Source organism: Aptenodytes forsteri, unplaced genomic scaffold, assembly GCF_000699145.1.
Source record: "Aptenodytes forsteri isolate BGI_AS27 unplaced genomic scaffold, ASM69914v1 Scaffold15, whole genome shotgun sequence".
Lineage (NCBI taxonomy): Eukaryota > Metazoa > Chordata > Aves > Sphenisciformes > Spheniscidae > Aptenodytes > Aptenodytes forsteri.
Window position 1 is genome coordinate 28,211,733 of NW_008795129.1, and position 22,142 is coordinate 28,233,874.

The 22,142-nt window shown below is 40.9% G+C and overlaps 1 protein-coding gene across 1 annotated transcript in view; it reads left to right on the top strand.

Moving 5' to 3' along the window:
• ALDH18A1 (aldehyde dehydrogenase 18 family member A1) overlaps positions 1-22,142 on the top strand; it is a 40,434-nt gene that overhangs the window by 12,203 nt on the left and 6,089 nt on the right. Inside the window, exons 5-17 of the mRNA XM_009277972.1 lie at positions 1,985-2,208; positions 3,866-4,015; positions 4,106-4,210; positions 5,413-5,565; positions 6,203-6,293; positions 7,879-8,003; positions 11,617-11,761; positions 14,896-14,969; positions 15,630-15,729; positions 16,856-17,076; positions 20,636-20,773; positions 20,883-21,078; positions 21,231-21,352. Of these exons, the coding sequence (XP_009276247.1) occupies positions 1,985-2,208; positions 3,866-4,015; positions 4,106-4,210; positions 5,413-5,565; positions 6,203-6,293; positions 7,879-8,003; positions 11,617-11,761; positions 14,896-14,969; positions 15,630-15,729; positions 16,856-17,076; positions 20,636-20,773; positions 20,883-21,078; positions 21,231-21,352 (1,844 nt within the window). The remainder of the gene's footprint in view (positions 1-1,984; positions 2,209-3,865; positions 4,016-4,105; positions 4,211-5,412; positions 5,566-6,202; positions 6,294-7,878; positions 8,004-11,616; positions 11,762-14,895; positions 14,970-15,629; positions 15,730-16,855; positions 17,077-20,635; positions 20,774-20,882; positions 21,079-21,230; positions 21,353-22,142) is intronic.

Genomic DNA, 22,142 nt, shown 5'->3' on the forward strand with positions numbered 1-22,142 from the left:
GGGATAATCACCTCTTTTGACCAGCTGGTATTCTGTGTTTGATGCACCCCAGGATGCGGTTTGCCCTCTTGACTGCCAGGGCACACTGCTGGCTCCTATTGAGCCTCCTGCAAACCAGCACCCCCAGATCCCTTTCTGCAGGGCTGCTTTCCAACCACTCCTCTCCCAATCTATACTTGTGTCCAGTGTTACTCTGTCCCTGGTGCAGAATCCGGCATTTGGACTTGTTAAATTTCATGCCACTGATGACTGCAATCTATCTGGATCCCTCTGCAAGGCTTCTTGTCCCTGGAGAGAGTCAACAGCACCTCCCAGTTTAGTATCATCAGCAAAATTGCTAGCGGTGCAGTCGACTCCTGCATCCAGATTGTTGATAAATATATTGAACAGCACTGGCGCTAGGATTGAGCCCTGAGGAACACTGCTGATGATTGGTTGCTAGCCAGGTGTAGTCCCATTCACTACAACCCTTTGAGCCCCGCTGTCCTGCCAGTTCTTCAGCCAGTGCACTGTGAATCTGCTCATCTCACTGTTGGACAACTTGTCCAGAAGGGTGCTGTGAGGAACAGTATCAAAAGCCTCACTAAAATAAAAAAACCTACATCCACCACCTTCCCTTCATCCACTGGGCAGGTGACCTTATCATAGAAGAATATCAAATTAGTTAAACAGGACTTTTCCTTTGTCAACCCATGTTGACTGTGCCTGATGATTGCATTGTTCTTTAAATGCCTTTCCATAGCATCCAGTATGATCTTCTCCATAATATTTCCATGAACGTGTGCCATCTTTTGACTAAGTTGCACTTTTGGTCCCAGAGTATAGTGTCGGTAGCCATTTTTTCTGTAATTACGTCAGAAGTGTTCTCTCTTTTGCTATACTGGTATTTTTGAGACTGTCTAAAAGTTGACCTGCTTTAAAGCAGTTTCTGAATAGTAATACAAGAAGAACTAGATGGAGGATAAGGAAATGTGGTTTCAAATTTTTTCAAGTAATACGGCTTATCCATATTATATTAATTTTCCAGTTGACAAACTTGGGTTGCAGGTTCTTATCTGCACAACTCCTTCTTCAGACACAATTCACCGTGGCTGTGCAAAACTTCATATAAAGTATGTTGGAAGTGCTTTCCATCTGCCTTCATTCCTTCAGCTTAACTCTGGGACTTTATGTGTTTGGGTCCTCCTCTTTGTCAAATAGAAAGAATCCAGACTGTTCCTTGTGATTGTACCTTAATAGTCACTATTCTCTTTAATCTGCTGTGCTGATAGTGGTCTTACTGTCCTTTGCAGGCATTTTGAAAACAAAGATTTTGCTGAGAAATGTTCCCTAGCTCATTGACTTGGGCGAAATGCCAGCCTTATGTATCTTGCATCTTACCTGAGTAATGCTGTGACTGCACTTTCTCCCTCCAACGCCTATTTATCCTATAGGAAGGTGACTTCCAGTTCGTATGTCTGTCATCCCCCTTCTGCTGCCCCTAATTGAGCAACGTACAAAAATACCTGACTTAGAGATGTTGTAAAAGCTGTGTTTCTTGTGTTTCTTAACAGTCAAGCTTTCTGCACTACTACAGACAGGAAAGTTCTCTAGCTGTGTCTAATGAAGCAAGGCAAAGGACTTTTTTTAATTTTTTTAAACTTCTGATGCGAGCTGTATGTGAGCTATTCTATGGAGTCTATGTACGGGCTTTTTTACAGTGTCCTTCAGTTTGGTATTCTAGATTCCTAGAGTCAAAGCTCTGTGACACATGGGATACTGCCTTATATACCTTAGGGATGGTTAGTGCAGCTCAGATATCATTGGTTCTCACTTTATTTTGGTGACTTGAAAGTTAGCTTCTCATTCCCAGTCACTGAGAAGTGTTTATTGTGAGCTTTAGCCTTGGAAAGGGAGGAAATGTTACATGATTTCAAGGGCTTAAAGTCTGAATGAAACACTTAAAACTGCTTTTTTTTTTCTTTTTTCCTTTCTTTCTCCACAGATCTGCCTCGCCATAACCAAAGATTAAGGAATGAATCCATCCGTTGTTGGAGCAACATCCCATTTATCACCATGCCACTCAGCCGTGCACATGGAAAATCATTTGCACACCGCAGTGAGCTGAAGCATGCAAAGCGGATTGTAGTGAAGCTGGGTAGTGCTGTTGTGACTCGAGGGGATGAGTGTGGCTTGGCCCTTGGGAGGCTGGCATCTATTGTAGAGCAGGTAAATCTGTGACTGAAGTGGAATGTTTGTTTTAACTTCAGATACTTGGTGATTGTTGGATGGCACAGAAGATTGTAGGAAAAACTCATAAAAGAGTGATGGCCCTTTAAAGCAATGTGTTGCTCTTTCCCCTTTTCATCCCCCTGTGCTGTGGTAGCATAAACCGTGTAACTCAGTAAATCAGTGTTTGAAGGTGTGGTGGGTTGACCCTGACCAGCAGCTAAGCACCCACACAGATGCTTCTTTGCTCCCCACACCTCTTTCCCACCACCAGTCGTATTGGGAAGAAAATAGGAAGAGCAAAAGTAAGAAAACTCATGGGTTGAAATAAAGACAGTTTAATAAGTGAAGGAAATGGGACAAGAAACAAGTTATGCTCACTCACTACCTCACACAAGCAGACCAATGCCCAGCTAGTCCCCGAGTGACAGCCACCTTGAAGACAACCCGCTGCCCTTTCGTATTCTGCTACCCCAGTTTTATTACTGAGCATGATGTAATATGGTATGGAATGTCCCTTTGGCCAGTTCATGTCAGCTGTCCCAAGTGTGTCCTCTCCAAACTTCTTGCCCAGCCCCTAGCCCACCTGCTGTGATGGGACACAGTAGGGAAAAAGAAAGCCTTGATGCTGTGCAGGTACTGCTCAGCATGGGAAAAAGAAGGCTTTGATGCTGTGCAAGCACTGTTTAGCAATAGGCAAAACATCGGAATGTTATCAACACTATTTTAGTCCTGAAATCCAAAACACAGCACCATATGGCCCCCTATGAAGAAAGTTAACGCCATCTCGGCCAGACCCAGTATAGAGGGACAGATTTGCACAGTGACATTTTTAGGCAATAGGTAAAGACATGACGGGGGCATTAGTTGGATCTAGTGGGAAGGTGGCACTGAAGTTTGTGAAGTCTGCAGAAAGAGTAGTCCCTTCTTGATTATCTGAGCATTTGCAGATTTTCTCCAGGAGAAAGCTTGAAACCTCATTACTTGTAGGAAAAACTGATGGGATCAACTCATGGATTGGTTCTCCAAAATGAAGTTATGACTTTGGAGGGGATTGGACATGTTTCCTCTGGGAAGTAAAGTGAACATAATAAATTAAATTCATGTAAGACGTTTAGCTTTAGAGCTCTGAAAGGAATCTGGCCAGATGCATGTAAGAAAGAAGTAATTAAAAGCTGTACTATTGGAGTTAGCTTCTTCACTTCTAGAATACAAAGTTACAGTATAATGGCAGCTTTGAGAATGGATGGTGAATATGAAGGTTAGTGGAAGGTACAGCTGCTACTTTACAGCTTTTTCATATCTTATCTTTCCTTATCTGTAGCAATGGAGGTGGAGAGGCGAGGGGTATAGAAGTATTACCATGTAATATGTATTGTGAAAATTCAAGCATGACTGTCATAAAAACTGGTATTATGAAAAGAAAGTTTAGCAGAAGCTATAGATTGCATGCAGTCCTTTGCATAGCTCCTAAGTGGCTAGGAAGGTGTACAGGAGTATCTTAGAGGGTGGTTGCCTTGCTTTGCACATCCATGGATAAAGCAAAACACTTGTGTCTGCAAGAACTGGTGAGCATAAGGTTGTCTATAATAGCCAGAACTGTCATGCTAGCTGTGATCATACTCCAGCCCCTATTTTTTATGTTCTGTACCTACAGGTGTCAATGCTGCAAAATCAGGGCCGAGAGATGATGATTGTCACCAGTGGTGCTGTAGCTTTTGGAAAGCAACGGTTGCGTCATGAGATCTTGCTTTCTCAGAGTGTGAGGCAAGCACTTCATTCAGGCCAGAGTCAGCTAAAAGATATGGTGAGTGGCTGGGGGCGCTCCCACTTTTCCTTGAATGTTGGGTAGTACCTGCTCAAGTCACTGCCTGACAGCTGTTCTTTATCTTTGTAGGCTATTCCAGTATTGGAGGCCCGAGCCTGTGCAGCAGCTGGCCAGAGTGGACTCATGGCTCTGTATGAGGCCATGTTTACGCAGTACAGCATCTGTGCAGCTCAAGTAAGGGATTCCTTCTTTCCTAGACTGACTTGCTACTTCAGTCAGTGATGGAATTGTTCTTGGATTTTTGCCATGTTTTATATGCTGCTACCTTTACTGTAGTCTTGCATTTCCATTGCCATCCTACTTTTGGGGCTTATTGTAGCGTAAATGGTAGCTTATACAGGAGTGCCTTGCTAAGTATTTCTGAAATGGAGTTATCTATTGTCAAGGTAAAGCAAATAGGCTTTTTCTCTTTGGAGTTCGTGTGTGTCCTGCTCTTATGTACGGGGGGGAGGGGTCTGTTAAGGTCTCTTCACGAAAGGTAAAGTTGGTGATCTAAAGTGAAGGTTTAAAAATCACAGGTGGCTGAACTGCCACACATTCTGTAAAGCTGACAGAAGTGCATATCCATACTTCAGAACTTGCTGTCCATCCGCTCCTCAAACTTTTCTAACTTGTGGGTGATGGTATCCCTAGCCTGGGTCTTCTGCCTGTACTGAATGCTGCAACTGTATTAATTGAACTACTTTGAAAGACACTTTGCTTATCTTAAATACTCTTCAGAATACAGAATTGCATCAACTGTAAGGCCTCATTTGTTTAGACACTTTTAATGAATTTAGGAGCTTAGTATGAAGTCTTGCTTGGAGGAACTTCTTCCTGTAATATAGTATAGCTGATATCACTAAAATGTTTACAGTATAGCTAACAATCATTATAGGTTGCGCTGGATTATAATCTTGTTCAAGTCTGCAGACAACTATAATTCCTTCGATTTAAAAGAATTAATTGCCCATGCCAAAAAAGTCAGTGTACACATTGATTCCAAGTGCTATTGTAACATTTGTGTGGTAGAGTTGTTTGCTTAGTTCTCAAATGTTCGATGGCAGAGTAAAAATGAAAAAAAGGTCTCTTCAGAGCAGACATTGAGGTTTTTTGTCTTAAAATACCAAAAAGAAAGGGGTGGTGTCTGCATGCAGGAGGCTTTAAGACCAAGATTCTTCTAGAGCTGAAGAGAAGTCTTGAGACAAAGCATGCCTTCTGCTTGCAACGGTAGAAACATTACACTGGGAGGGAAAACAGGAAAGGCAGTGTCTTGAGTAATCTATTGAGTTGTTTAGGGTCTTAGTAGTTATTATCAGCATCTATGTTCTGCTTTATGTTTTCTTCTCAGGAAAAGTGGTAGGCTAAGTATATATTAATTTTTTTCCTCCTTTTAGATTTTAGTCACCAACCTGGATTTCCATGATGAACAGAAGCGTCGGAACTTAAATGGGACATTGCATGAGCTCTTAAGAATGAATATTGTCCCTATAATAAACACTAATGATGCTGTTGTTCCACCTCCAGAGCCGAACAGTGATCTGCAGGGGGTAAATGTGGGTAAAGTATTGCAAGGGGGTGGATCCTGCTTGTAGATGGTACAGCAGTAATGTGTACTTCACTAGTGCCATAATCAGAGACCTCTGAAGCCTGCAGCAGGGAAACAAACATACAAAATCAGTAACGTGGACAGGAGGGTGCTGGAAGACTGTCTGTTTCTGGCATGATACGGTGCTGTGGAGTAGAAGCAGGGCAGATGATGCTGACCTGTCTGTTTCTGGCATGATACAGTGCTGTGGAGTAGAAGCAGGGCAGATGATGTCTGCTCTGCCAAAAGCAAGCATACCCAGTTTGGTTTTCACTGAATAGTTGAAGTTGGAAGGGACTTCTGCAGGTCGTCTAGTCCAGCACCCCTGCTTAAAGCAGGGTCAGTTAGTATCTCTTGTCCTGTCACTGGGCACCAAGGTGGAGAATGCAGGTACTGATCACACTGCTTGTCATTTTGATACCACTTTACTGCATTCCAAAAGCGTATCAAAGATCGCCTTCTAAGCTTCCAGTGGGGGTGAACAAAGTAGCTCAGAAGGACTTGGTACGTGCTGAGGTAGCTTGCTTTTGTATGTTGCAGCCAAGTATTTCCTAGTTCCTCCCGCTATTCAGTGCTGCTGATATGCATGTGCATTGCAGGTGATTAGTGTGAAGGATAACGACAGTCTGGCAGCACGACTGGCTGTGGAAATGAAAACTGATCTCCTGATTGTTCTCTCAGATGTAGAAGGTTTGTGAGTAATTTCTTTACTTTCTTGTTTTATTGAAGTACATCAGATAGTCAAACCAACCTGTATTCCAAGTTTTACGGATCTCTTCAGTTCATATCTTTTACAGGGACAATTACAATGTACCACATAACTCCTTAAGGCATATACCCAATGCTGATGCTGTTGCATAAGCCAAAGACTGTCTGCCATACTGTTGAATCTGGGTGGGTGAGAATGCACGTGAACTTGAGACTTGTTCCAGAACCCAGAATACCATATGTACTATGGTACTTCTGCTAGCTTCTCAGAATTGTATGACGTAGTCATGAGTAATATGCAGGATAAAGGCTATCTGTTTAGAATCAGGAGTATAGGCCAAATACTATTCTACAATAGTTTGTTTCTTCTGGCAGCAGGTTCTGTCTTTCAGTGAAGTACAGGTACATTACAAGGCCTGGTCACTGCCTTCCAGATACCTGGAACTTGCTAGCTTTTTCTGTCTCCCAGACATTTGGCTTACACTGCTCTAGTCTTCTGAGCTGTGCTGCTGTGACATGTCTGTCACCTAGGGATGTTGAAGTTCCTTTTCTAGAGAGAGGAGGGTAGTGGCTGCAGTTTCAGATCAGTGCAGTCCATTATCACCCAAGTCACATAGTCTTTTCATCTTTTCCAGATGGGTTTCTTTCAGTGGATCCTGGGCTTTGGCACATATTGTAGGCCCTGAGGAGGAAGGAGATGCATTTCCATAAACACAGTTTCTTTTGGCAGATTCAGCTGGATTTCATGGTTGATTCCAGTTGAAATGACTGTCTGAGAACGTGTAAAAAAAAAATAACACCCAAGACCCCCATCCTCCAAGCTTATTCATTCAATGCGACATCTTGTTTATAGAAAGATGTGTGTCCTCTCCTTCCCAAGCTATCAAGGAAGGACACAGATAGTCTGCACTTGTGCTCTCTAATTTGTAATGCCAGTATTTGTTCACACAGAATTTCTGGAAAGTGTGGTGGTAGAGTTTAGGTTTAATGTGTTAGGTAAACCAAAGCATCATTCAACTCCAAACATAGTTACATAAAATTATTAGATTTAAAAAAAAATTAATAAGAGTATGTCTCTGTAGTGTTGAGTTTCTTTTTAGCAGAATTCGATTGTTACCCTTTTTACATATTTCTGAATTGCCCAGTTTATCACTGTACAACCCAGCATTCAAGAATATCCTCTGAGATTTTGGTGAGGAGGACTATCCTTTGCCTGTTCAGTTGTGGGCTTGTATATGTAAGCCCTGATTTTGAACATATAAAAGCTATAAACTGTCTCTGTAACCTCAACCAAATGTCACTACCTCCCAGCTTGCATGCTGCTATTCAGCATGTGGGTTTTTGGTTTCTTATTTGTTATGCTTTTGGTAAAGCTATACTTCTTGAGTCTGCCTGTTAAGCATTTCGTGCTTTCAGTCGCACAAAAAGCAGGGTTCAGTGAAACTTTTCAATCCTGTAAAGTGGAATACAGCTTTTCAGCCTCATGGAATTTTTTTTTTCTTTTTTCGTGAGTGAGCTTTGGAGATGAGGGTATATAACACTAACAGATTTTTATTTTTTATTTCAGGACTCTTTGACAGCCCTCCAGGATCTGATGATGCAAAGCTCATTGACATATTCTACCCAGGAGACCAGCAGTCTGTAACATTTGGAACCAAATCCCGGGTGGGAATGGGAGGCATGGAAGCCAAGGTAGAAATATGGAACATTTGTTATTGGGAAGGAAAGGGAGATGTGGGAAAAGGAGATAGATGAGGTGATTCTGCTGCCAGTCAGATGGATCTTGACAGGTTGCAGAAATGGGCAGAGAGGAACCTTATGGAGTTCAATAACGGGAAATGCCGAGTCCTATCCCTAGAGAGGAACAACTCCATTCACCGGTATGGGCTGCGGAGTTGACCGGCTGGAAAGCAGGTTCACTGAAAAGGCCATAGGGGTCCTGGTAGACACCAAGAGGAACGTGAGCTAGCAATATGCCCTTTGGGCAAAGCAGGCCAACAGCATCCTGGGTTGCATTAGAAAGAACATAGCCAGCAGGTTGAGGGAAATTATTATTTCCCTCTACTCAGCACTAGTGAGACAACATCTGTAGAGTTGTGTCTGGTTCTGGACACCACAGTACAAGAAGGACATGGCATACTACAGTGAATCCAATGGAGAGCCATGAATATGATTAAAGAGTTGGAGCATCTGTCACGCTAGGAGAGGCTGAGAGCTAGGGATGTTTACCCCGGAGAAGAGAAAGTTTGTGTATAAATACCTGAAGGGAGGGTGTAGAGAAGACGGAGACAGACTCTTCTCAGTGGTATCCAGGGAACAGACAAGAGGCAATGGGCACAGACTGAAATACAAGAAATTAAATTGAAATGTAAGAATTTTACGGTGAGGTTGCTGAAGCATTGGAGCAGGTTGCAGAGAGAGCTTGTGGAATCTCAATGTTTGGAGATGTTCAAAACCTGACTGGATGGTGTCTTGAGTAACTTGCTCTAGTTGACCATGCCTTGAGCGGGTGGTTGGATTATATGATCTCTAGAGATCCTTTCCAGTCTCAGCTATTCTGTGAGTACCCTGGAACGGTGTATGGGTTCCTTTAGCTTCTCTCTTAAGTCTATGTGGATTGAAAAGAGCAACTAATGAATTACATTCCAGTAGTTTGTAAAATGTGACATTTGGAACTGTATTAAGTTGGTGTTTTAAATTAAAATAAGAGTCGTTCCTCACTTCTTTCTTATGTGATAATCCAAAGACTTTGGGAATCCCTGTCACTTGAATCTGATATGATATCTCTGTCTCCTTTCTGAGCTTGTACCTGTGCTGTTTCCTTCTGAAGGATTTATTGGTGCACACCAAGGCACTTTAGTTCTTGAGTACAAGATTAGTAGAGGTAGGAGGGCTGATGGTTTCTATTGCTGTGTACAGCTGGATGCCCTCAGTATTCATTGCTGTGAGGGCATAAACATGGGTGTGGTGTGAGACTTCAGCATATGTCTCTCACGGTGCTGGGATATGCACTACGGTAGTATTAATTGGTGCAGGTTTCCTAAGGACACTTTTGGAAGGTTGTCTGTGAAAACTGAAGTAGATTTTGACTAAGCAGGGAAAGACCAAAGTGAAATTCTTCACCAGTTATTTTATGTTTTATTTCCTTTTCTGAAGAATCAGGTAAGGCATACTTCAGTATCAGAGCGTGGACTGGAAGGTGGCAAAAGGAGGAGGCATTTGAGTGTTGTATTTGTAACTATGGGATGTACAGAGCTTATTTAGAAACAACATTCCCTTGATCTGGCTTCTGGAATAGTTTAAATGATTCCAGGTATTGAGGGGAAAGCTGCTAAGGTCAGAGAGTACTTGTATTGTAAAAATAACAATCTGTTAGAGATATTTGGTATCTTTAAGTCTGAGTCACATAGAGGCAAATCTCAATGCTGCTGCTGTAACAAAAATTTGTTACAGTTGAGAATTGCATGATTTTCTGGAAAACTGTCACATCAATAATAGAATAAACAGATGGTAGATCAAAGTACAAATCTTGATTATCAGCATGAAACTTGAGCAAAAATGGAGCAGTTGATGGTCTTGTGGTAGTCAAAAGTTTGATGTGATAGGCATATCTGACAGGTTGTGTCTCCCAGTGAGTATGGACTGTAATACCTAATTGTAGAACCATATTAGGAAAGTGTAGAAGTGAGGAAGCAGAGAAGCTTTTGCAGTAAAATAAATGACACGTAATTAAATATAGTGGTGGGATAATGCTGCCCATACCTCGATCGGGAAAAGAAACAAAGGAGACCATAGGCAGTACCTCTTCAGCAGGTAACATCTGAGATTTGGGTTTGTGTTTTTGTATTTTGGTATGGACCAGTGAAATGTTGGAGGGGGGGAAATTTTAGAGAAATCATGTTGTCATGCCTTAAACAGTGGCTCAGGTGTGTGGAAAGAGGCTAATCTTAGGACTAATCAGTACATGGGGATTTCAAAGGACCCTTACTAATAAGGTAATCCTGCTGTAAGTTTAACATTCTTAATCTTAGGCTAATCAGTACATGGGGATTTCAAAGGACCCTTACTAATAAGGTAATCCTGCTGTGTAAGTTTAACATTCTGTAGAAGGACTAGGCAAACTTGAGTATGCCAACACTGAAGTTCAGAAAGGGAACTCATGTTGCCCTTCATGTTAGGGCAATGCCTACAAAGATACTGCCCCTAAATTTCATAGAGTTCTTGTTGATCATGATGCCTGCCTCCCCACCCACTCTCCATGACAGCCTTCAGCACACAGGTGATCTGGTAGTATCATTGATTTCAGTTCCCATCTGTCTGTGGACATCAGATTGTTCTTGTTTCAGACTTCCTTCTTGCCTTAGATCTTACGCGTGTTGCTTCTATACATTGCTTAGTACGCTGAGGACCTGACTTTTGAAGATGACTCTTAAATGCTCTACTTATAGAATCTTCCTCCAAAATAACAACAAAAAGGGGGAAGAATGCCAAATAAAATCATATAATTCAAAACTGAAGAAGTGCAAAGTCTTCAAATAGAGCCTACTGAAAGAAACAACTATTAAGACAATAGGTGTACTCCCAAGCAAAAAGTAGAAGCAAAAAAATAAAAAATCCCGTGAGAACATGAACAGGAAATGTGAACAAAGTAGGTAAAAACTTTGTGTGGAAACCTGAGTAACTCTTCAGCAAACTTCATAGCTTCACCAAAGGGTTATAAACAATGAGAATACCTCTAATTCTTAAGCGGACCCACAAGGAGTGCTTAGGCTGATCAAACTTTAAGGGAGTAATTCAGACAGCTAAAGGTATTGAATAATATTTTAATGTTATATGGTAATGGCTAGGACCTGAGCAAGAACAGTGCACCGCAGTAGAAGTAATATCACCTGGTCACTTAAAGTGGATTAATTATTGATGGCTAATCAATGTCAAGGAAATAGGCAACAGAATCTTTTCAAAAAAGAAAATTGGATTTCTTCAAACAGTAACAAGAACTTGCAACATAAAGTAATGGTGAAAAAGAACATATGACCAAAATGCCCTTGCAGAAGTCTTGAAAAAAGCAGGCTGTTAGGAAAAGTTGAAGTACGCTCATAAAGTGGCAGCTAGTTAAGGAAGGGAAGGTAAAGCGCAAATACATGTTCTCATTCAATTCAATATGGAAATTCCTGAAGTGTGTTGAATGCTTTTTGAAAGCATAAGTGATCAATCTGGAGATCAAAGTGGAGCAATAAGTCTTGTTGAGAGTGATGATTCAAATAACAAGTGAATTTCCTGGAACTGGCTCTATCCTTCACTGTAGGTGAAAGCAGCTCTGTGGGCCCTCCAAGGTGGCACCTCTGTAGTGATTGCAAATGGAACTCACCCAAAGATCTCAGGTCATGTCATCACAGATATTGTGGAAGGGAAAAAAGTTGGAACTTTTTTTTCAGAGGTAAAACCTGCAGGTGAGTACAGAGGTAATGTGTACATTGAGAGTTGTAGAGATTTCGCGAAAGGTTAGAGTTAAAATTTGGCTAGACCTGTACAATAACTGGGAAACTACACTGTGCTTGAAAAATGGATTTTGAAAGGTATTTTTGAAAGTAGGAATAGAAAATGTTGAATCCTCTGCTCTGGTTCCCTCCAACTGATAAACTGCTGCATCAGACTTGCGTTTGAAGAATGCAATGAGTAGAATTTTTACCATTTTTAGTCTCAGGGGTTATCATCTAGTATTGAAGATTTCAGTGTGAAAATGTAGACATAGAATGTACTGCTGAACTAAGATAGCGTTTAGTTTTATTTCTTATCATAAACTCCTTTTACAACTCAGTCTTCTGGTATGGTGGGTAGGAATGTCTTCCTGCCACTGCATTGCTGGGACGGTGTAACAGCCGCTGGAGAAAGTCAAGCCAAAGATCCGTGACCTTAGCAGAATAGGACAAGTACGGAGTGATACTTTTGACTTGCGCTTTAAGCCAAACGAATTTCTTTGTGTATAATAACCCTCAATGCATTTCTTGTATGAATTGTTGAATCATTCTTTGAACCCATGTAAAGACTTAGCATCTGCAGGGCTCTGTGTCACGATAGTCAAGAGCCTTAACTAGATACTGTGTGTAAACTCTGGAGCTAGAACTATGTGAAGAACTGCTTGCTTTATTTTGGAGTTGGGGTGGTGGAGAAGGTTTTGAATTTTCTTCCTGATAGCTTCATTTGCTGCCCCTACTGCCTGTATGGGCGATCAACCCCTGTTTAACTTCGAAGATGTGAGACATCATCTTTTCCCTCATCATCTCTTCCACATGAAAGAGGTTTGGTCTGAGACATTTTGTACCAAAGTTCTTCCAAAAACTTGGTCATTGCCATTTCTCTTGTTCAAAACTGTTTTCATTCTTTTGTGGCCTTTTTGAGATGGGCAAAAATCAAAATTTCACATAGCATTCAAGATGCAATTGAAGCTTTAATTTATGAGATGGCAGGACTAACTGAGTTTTGATAAGATTGATGATGTTTTCTATTATGTTCTCTAGGCCTTTTCTAATAATTTCAAACATTTAATTTGCTTTTTGATGTTGATGTTCACTGAAATGATGTTTTCATAGTATTATTTGTTACAATACTAAGGAGTGATTTTCCTTTTCCCCTCTACATTGCTTCATGTTTATCTGGTTTGAATTAACACTTGCTGTTTTGTGGCCTAGTGACTTGGCTGCAGAGGAAATCGCAGAATTGCCAAATGGCTGAGGTTGGAAGGGACAGTATGACAGATGGCAGGGTCATCTGGTCCTATCCCCTGCTCAAGCAGGTTGCTCAGGACTGTGTCCAGACAGCTTTTGAATATCTCCAAGAATGGAGACTCCACAACCTCCCTGGGCAACCTGTGCCAGTGCTTGGTCATCCTCATGGTGCAAAAGTACTTCCTAATGGGAGACACCTCCTGTGTTTCAGTTTGTGTCCATTGCCTCTTGTCCTGTCACTGGGCACCACTGAAAAGAGCCTGTCTCCATCCTCTTTACACCCTCCCTTTGGGTATTTGTACATACTGATGACATCCCCCCAAGCCTTCTTCTCCAGGCTAAACAGTCCCAGCTCGCTCAGCCTTTCCTCATACAAGATGTGCTTCAGTCCCTTCATCATCTTTGTGGCCCTTTGTTGGACCCTCTCCACAGTGTCCATGTCTCTCTCGTACTGGAGAGCCCAGAACTGGGTACGGTACTCCAGGTGTGGCCTCACCAGTGCTGAGTAGAGGGGAAGGATCACCTCCCTCCACCTGCTGTCAACACTCCTCCTAAGGCAGCCCAGGACACCGTTAGCCACCTTTGCGGCAAGGGCATGCTGCTGGCTTGTGTTCAACTTGGTGTCCACCAGGACCCCTGGGTCCTCCTCTGTAAAGCTGCTTTCTAGGAAAAAGTGTGATAGTGACACTTTTCGGTTAGTCTCACTATAATAAATTTGTATCAGCAGTAAAGCTTTTCATCTTGTGACCCCATTCTGAGTCACTTACAAATACGGCAAACAGCAGAAGTCCCTGTGGAATTTTACTGGCACTCTTCTGCTATTGTGGCAATTTGTCTTCTGTCTTCCAAAGAACACACTTTTGAAATTCAAGGAACTTTTTAAAATCGACTGTATCTGCTTACATACATGTCACTCTTCTCAAAGAACACCAAAACATATCATACTTTGTAAAGTATGACAACTTCAAAAAGCTGTTTTAACACTTCTTAAATAAGTCTAATTAACCATGTGTCCACAAGTTCTTTTCTTACACTTCCCACTATACCTCTTGATATTTTCCATAACATTGGAATTCCTGCTCTGGCAATTTCCATGGGACCCTTCTTAAATAGAAGTTGGGTCATATTTATCACCTTCAAGTCATCTGTTTTACAGGCAATTTCAGGAGAGTTAAAAATCACAACTTAGTTTATCCATAAGCTACTTGCGAACTCTTTGGGGAAATGCTACCTGAACCTGGTGACTTGTTTTGCAATAGAAAGAGAAGTAACCTGTTCCATATCATTTCAGTTTGAGACGGATTCTTTGAGGTCCTGCCAGAAAAAAAGAAAAAAGCCCCACACTTTTCTATAGGAACCCTTCTAAAATGCACATAGGGAGAGACAGAGGAAAAGCAATTTTTCTGTGAGCTGTTACTCAGATTAGGTTTTGGTTTCCATTATTGTTTGTACATGCTATTTTGTAATCCTTTGTTTTCCTCAGTTGGATACTTAAACTTTTCAAAGTTTGCCTCCTTTCTTTCAGTAGCCTACCATGCCCTGAGACTTAATTATCCTGGTGTTCTTTTTGCCCTTTGTCAACTCTTTTTGATACACGGTGCACACTTGCCTCTGACATGGTGACCTCACAATCTCTGTGATGACTCTTCACTTTTGGGGACCATAGCAGTATTTTTGTGTCATGTACAGATTTTCCTGTATGTTGTATGTTTTAGCATACAACGGATTTCTTGAATATGTCTAAGACTCTGTACCTGTTTTCCTGCTTTGAGCAAAGAATCGGGAGATGGAGGGTCTAGTGTTCACTTCTACACGTGCTGTTACTTTGTCTGCATGGCATATTTTTGGGTTTTTTGCAGGTCCTACAGTAGAGCAGCAGGGTGAAATGGCTCGAACTGGTGGCAGGACCCTGGCGGCTCTACAGCCTGAGCAGGTGATGGAACAATATGTCCTCACTTGTTAAGCTTGTGAATGTGTGGCAACTTTTACAACACGGATTTATAACACAAATGGGCCCCTTGGGACAAGAATCTATTCTTTGTGTGCCAGATCAATCATTTGGATTGTAGCATGCTTAAAGAGATGAGAAAAGCAGAAAGATAATGTACAGCGGGGCTATGAAGCAATATATGCTTTCATGTGAGGATTATAAAAAATTTTAAGTGTCGAATATCACACAGAAATAAATTGTGATCAGAGCTGCTGAAGAACTGACTGGAGTAATTTGCTCCATTCACTCCTGTGTGTGCAAAAGAGGAGCTGTAGACAATCAGTTACTGCTCTGCAGCTGAATAGGTAAAATGTGGCATCCGTTGTGAAGAAGACAAGGTGGTCTTAAAGGAAGAACATTGTGGGTTTGGTGAAGAAGACTGGGCATTGAAAGCAAGATAATAAAAAGCAACGTAGAGGTTGAAGCAGTGTTCAGCCTCCTTTTTCAATGTGATGCAGGCTGGAAAAATCAGCTGGCCTCAAGTATTTGGGGAGTCAAGACAGTGAGAGGATGTGGTCAACATAAATGGACTGAAGGGGATCAGATGTCAAATAGCATGGACTTTGTGTAAGAAGTCAGTTCAGAAACTGTTTTCTTTTTCAGAGAGCGGAGATCATTTATCGTCTTGCTGACTTACTAACTGACCAGAGAGAAGAAATTCTCTTGGCAAACAAAAAGGACTTAGAAGAGGCTGAAAATAAAGGTAATATTTCAAGTCCTTCCATGGTAATCCTATTGTCTTGAACCTCTCTGGGCCTTGAAGGAAATGAGCAGAACTAGAATCTTCTGTCACCTGGGGCTGGGTATTATGGCTGTCACAGATTAGTGAACCCAGGACCTTGAGAGCTTGTCAGTGTAAACAGCTGCAGCTTCCTTAATTACATAAAACAGATGCCTTCATCAGAGAAGACACTGAGGCCTTGCAAAACACCAAGCAGTGTATTGTAAAAAAATTAAATAAAAATTAGCACTCCATTTTGCCAAAGGAGGCTCACTTTAGAAATGGAATATAACAAACATCATCTCTGTTATTGTCATGCATAAAGTGCATATTTTTCTGGGCTGGTTAAGATAATATTTGGCTCCTGAGGGGAAGGCTGTCATCTCTATACTTAAATTGATGCTCTCCAAAAAACCGTGTCCCTTCCTCAATCAGAAAGGTTCTCTTTAGGTGGCTTGGATTAAACCCATTCTTCTGTTAAATTGATGCATTCATTGAGAAGTTGGGATTGGGATGTGTACACACAGGGATAGCAAATGTATGAAAATTGACACATCATGAATTGTAATACTTCGTGGAAGACACCAGGGAACTGTTTTTTACTGACCAGCGTACTTGAGGGGACATTGCTGGGTTAACTTACTGTCTGAATGTGTTCAGACTAGAAAATTCAGGCAGTTCTTGCCCAATCTGAACAGAAATGCTATGCATGCCTCTGTGCTTTGGGATTTCTAGCTGTAAAACAGAAAGATGAAATTACTGCCCAAACCTTCCAGAAATACTGCAAGGGTAGAAATTTGTAAGAAATTCAGACATATTACGGTACTTGAAACAGGGCAAACCTTATCTTTGTGGATGTTGATGTTGCTTCATGTACAAATCACTTAAACCACATTAAGTGAAAATGTGGTGGTGGGTGAAATCATTGTCATATTTGAATGGTTTTATTGTGGCTACCGGACTTAATGCTGTGCATTTTTCATCTTGGTTTCTTGCTAGGGCATGGGAAATACCCAAATTTTCATTAGGTTCACCACTTGTTTAAGATGCTTTTGCTTGAGCCTATGCAGACCAATCTATCTCCAGCACAATTTTTTCCTTCTTTTAGGGAGATTGGCACTTCCTTTGTTGAAACGTCTAAGTCTGTCTACATCAAAGCTGAACAGCTTGGCTATTGGTCTGCGTCAGATTGCAGCATCCTCACAGGACAGCGTCGGCCGTGTAATTCGGCGAACACGAATAGCAAAAGACCTGGATTTGGAGCAGGTGACAGTGCCTATTGGCGTCCTTCTTGTGATCTTTGAGTCCCGTCCTGACTGTCTTCCACAGGTATGTAAGGAGGGCAGATTACACTGTTGGGAATTCTTTGATGACAAAAGAAAGGGTATTTCTGTTGGTGAGCAATCGGGAGGCTGCAAGAAGTCTTGTCGCAAAGGACTCTTGCTTGGATTCTTCTAAAATTGACTTTGTTGGTATCCCTATTTTTCTTGCAGACATATTCTCAGGACTTGCTTCTGCAGTGTTCAGAGTTATTCAGACCTGGGGATTTTTTTGTGATTTTTTTTTTTTTTTTTTTTAACCTGACATATAGAAGGAGTTATCTCACATTCAGATGGTGCAGTTTCTGCATGTGTCTTATAAATATATGTTCAGTGCCTAACTCACAGCTTGGGCAGCTCCTTTATCTGTCCATGCTGCATACAGCTGAACTGCAGGCTGGGATTAAACAGAACTATTTAATACAGATGCTAGTAATTAACTGTTAGGAATACATGATAAAAAAAAAAAAATTAAAAATGGCTGAGCATAGAAAGCACAGAAGTTCCAGGCATTGAGTGGTCTGTCCTGTACTGATACTGTTTGTACGCAGTGAGGTGGAATGATAGCTTTTACTCAGATGTAGCGAGATGGGTGTGAGGAAGAATGGTGTTCTAAGTTCTTAAGTACTGAAGTTGCTGAAAAGGCTAGTGAAAATCTTGAACAGTGTACTATAAGTGAATGTCATTTATCTTGTGCCAGGAGTAAGGCAGGCATCTTAAAGGCAAATACCTTAATCTGCAGCGCTGTGTGGGAGTATTGCTGTGTGTAAATGCTGTTATGATGCATGAAAATATGGGGACTGAACTAACATTGCAGAGGCAACCTTGATATTATTTTCTAACTCCTGACTAATTTACTGAGCAACTGTAGTAGATTTTAAAAAGAAAACAAAAAACTTCATTCTCAACACTATTTCCCACAATTAACATTAGGTGTCTAGGAAGATTGATTGAGGAGCTCCCTAACATATGAGCAGGTGTTTGAGGAGAAAGTGATAGGTACAGGCACTTTAAAAGGAAGTGAGACTCCACCAGTGGACAGCTTGGTACTTCATGCCTGAATTTTGTCCCCATTTCTTACTGAAAGGGAGTATACTCTAGGCAAAGTTCCCATGAAACAAAAAGGCACTAGTCTCCCTTGTCTACCATTATTAGCTCCTTGCTGCTAGCTCTGTTCTTCATAGATAACTGGTATGTTTCCTTGTTGAATTCTAGTCTGTCTTCCTGGACTTCAACCCTGGTCTCTTGCCTTGCGTAGCTGATGTCTCCCTCTTTCTCCTCCCCTTTATCTTATCTTAAAACTTACACCAGACTGGCTCTTGCTGGCTTTTTTCCCAGCTTTGTTTTACAGACTTGGAATACCTTGTCTTGGTAGTTGCTTTTCTTCCTGCCAGCCTCCTGTCCATATCAAGTTCTCTGATGCAACTTCAGAGGATCATCTTTGATACCTCTGCGTTTGAATTGCATGGTTTCTGTCCCATGCTGTAGCTGATAGTAGGATGGTCTCTGAGTGCAGAGGAGCAGTTCCGTCCACTTAGTTTACTACTGCATCTCATGCTTGTTTGGGTAAGCAATTACAGGGGAAATTTGACTTTGCCCTGGAAGAGAGCACGCTCGATTTGCTCCCTGGAGATAGCTTACGCAGAGTTAGGTCCGTGCTCAGAGTTCAGTCTTGAGTTGCAGTAAAGGTGAAACAATTGCGGATTACCAGTTAAGAATTAATAAGCTTCTAATGAGCAAATACAAATAGCATGTTTGCTTCTAATATTTACAAGGCCAAATTGCAAGCATCTTTCACAGACTGCTTCCTATAGATTCCACCAAATCCAATTGTTGCTCTGAAATACAGTCATGCTCTACTATTCTTTGAAGTGACTGAACTGTTTTGAAACCCCTTATTTTCTGTTCTCCTTTTAATCACAAAGTTTTTTATTTTTGTGTCCTAATTCTTGATTTTTTTTCTTTTCATTTTTTCAAATCTTTCTTTTAATCTTATGCCTGTAAAGTGGAATTCTTTATTTAAATAAGCTTATTTGTTTAGCTTTCCCTTGTAATACTGACCTTTGGAGAGGCAGATGCTTATGAGATGCTTTCAAAATACAGTCAGACAGCTTTTTAGTGTATAGTTTTGTAAGTTAGACACACAATATCTATGTAAGGTAGGCTTCCTAGACTATTATACTTTAGTGCATTATTCTGAAGTATTTCTTATTTTTCAATACTCTTCAAATTGCTGACAGCAGGATGAGGTAAAACATCAAACATTGTTATCCATTTGATATTAGAAGGGGAAAGGAGGTGATCTGAGGAAATGTATCTGATGGGCTTAACATTTTTCTGTATGAATCAGCATCTAAAATGTGCCACTAAGCTAACTGCTTGTTAGGTGTGAGTCTGGCTAATTCTGGCATCCACATCTCAACAGCATACAATTGATATACTAATGAGTGCAGGTTTGGTGATGATACGTACAGCTGATGATAATGATACATATGATCTTTCCCAGATGATAATAATACAGTAAAATAACTTCAAATGCTTAATTTGTTTGTTCCAAAAGGTTCTGGAGAGGAGCTGATTTTGTTTTCTAATGGAGTGTATGCTTTTTTTTTTTTTTTCAAATAGGTGGACAAATTGTGAGGCCATTGTGAATGGGATTGGGGTGAGGAAGACAAAAAGGGATACAAAAGTAAAATAAGTCTGGGAAGAGAGCTTTATCATGTCTGACATAGTCCTAGGTAGAAAAGAAGAAAAAACTGAAACAAACAAAAAAACCTACCACCCACCCCTCTGTTAAAAGAGGTTTTCGGTTTAGTGGGGAAAACACCAATAAGAACTAGTGTCTGGAGATTGAAAAAATTAAGTATATGTTTTCAACAGCAGAAGTAATTTTTTATCTAACTTCCAAAAAGCGGTGGCTTCTTTGGAGCATTTTGTTTTAAATATGGTCTAGTTGTGTTGCTGGATTCAAAAGGGTGAAATCTGGCACCTTATATTGTTGCCTTTCTGTTTCAGTCGGCTCCTTCTGGTTATAAACATGAAAGCAAAGTGATACAAGTGATGCTGGGCCTATTGTCTGGAAGGTTTTTTTCCCACACTTAGGCAAGTGTTGTCTATTTATGACTTCTGTTTTAGACAGCACAATGAAAATGTTCTTCCTGCTCATAGGAAGAGCTCATTAGCCACTTTCTGCCAGAATGGTTAGGGACAAGAGTCCCTGCACCTAGAATTATTCTCCTTGGGGTGATTGCCCACACAGCTACACAGTTCATACCAGAGCCTATGTCCAGGGTTTCCTCTGACTTGCCCACTGCAGTCTCCCCCTGGCAATAGGACCCTGAAAACTCAAGTTTGTTCTGAAACACTAACACATTTCATTTCTGGAATTAAATGTGCTGTTACTTGTAATTATTTTTTGCTGCCATAAAATGAAAACTGTAGATTAATATTGAGTAAATCAACAGGATTAAAAATCCTGTTCTTAATCTATTTTGTGGATGTTATTCCGACAGAAGAGACAGATTACTTTTCTCTCTTTTTTTTTTTTTAAATAAATTCCTTTCTGACAGGTGTCTGCTTTGGCCATAGCCAGTGGAAATGGCTTACTACTTAAAGGAGGGAAAGAGGCAGCACATAGCAATCAAATCCTTCATCATCTGACACAAGAAGCACTCTCCATTCACGGAGTCAAAGATGCGGTACAACTAGTAAGTGACTAGAATTAAATCAACGATTTCTTTGCTATGGTATGTATAAAAAGTATGGGCAGAACTTGAGAGTTCAAACCTTAGACTGATTGTATTGCAACTACCACAGGTGAACACCAGAGAGGAAGTAGAAGATCTCTGCCGTTTGGATAAGCTAATAGATCTAATCATTCCACGTGGTTCATCACAGCTAGTCAGGAATATCCAGAAAGCTGCTAAGGGAATCCCAGTGATGGGACACAGCGAAGGGATCTGTCATGTGTATGTGGATACAGATGCCAGCGTTGAGAAGGTCACACGAATAAGTAAGCTGGGAGAGGGTGACTTGAATCTCATGGGTGTAACTGAACTTCGTATGTGGAGTATGCGGTATGGTTATGGTAATTGGTAATTCATATGCTGTTCAAAATCTTTTTCATAAATGTTATGTAACCAATTATCTACTCTTAAACCTCAGTCAGAGACTCAAAGTGTGAATATCCTGCTGCCTGTAATGCTCTGGAAACTCTCTTAATTCATCGAGACTTGCTGAGAACCCCGTTGTTTGATCAGATCATAGACATGTTGAGAGTAGAACAGGTTAGTCACTCATACTTGTGTTTTGTTTTGTGGGTTTTTTTCCTAATACTTTAGAAGCATTTGGTCTGGCTGGTGTAGCCCTGTTTAGTTTTATGATGGCATAACACTTAAGTTATCCATATGTCTCTTCGTACACGTAAATGAACTCAGAGAACTTTCTCTGCTTCTCCACACAACCCCAAGTTTTTCTGTAGAAATGATCTGAAAGCAGCTTCTTCAGGACAGCTACGTGCCATTATGGGGATACAAATACTTCCTTTTGTATAGCAAAAATCATCTTCTGCCTTAGAAGAGCATATACACAACCCTTTCTCTACCCTTCTTAATTCTGACTTAATTGCTGTTAACCTCCCAGACGCAAAGCCTCTTCTTCTTGAATCTATTCATTTAGCTTCTTACCCAAGTGAATTCCCTGTTTTTCTCTTTTCTGAATCTGCTTCATCCACGTTTTTTTAAACCTTTCATCTTGCATGGCCTTTATCCCCACCCATTTTCCCTCCTAGTATGTCAAAGGAACAGCGAAAGGCCAATATACTAATTAGTCATCTTGACATGGGTAATGTTTTGTCAGTAAAGGTAGCAGAGATGCATTGGGAGAGAAATATCCATGAAGTAGTGTGAATTGCACATAAATCAAGGATTTTCACACAGCAGTATGTACTTGGCAAATAGAGTGTACAGGCAGTGATTAATGCAGGTAAATAGAGAGTCCATATGTTTTGGTGATGTTGAAAGGGTCATAGTAAAAGAAGCTGATAGGTAGTCAGAACAAGTCCTCACTTCATGGATT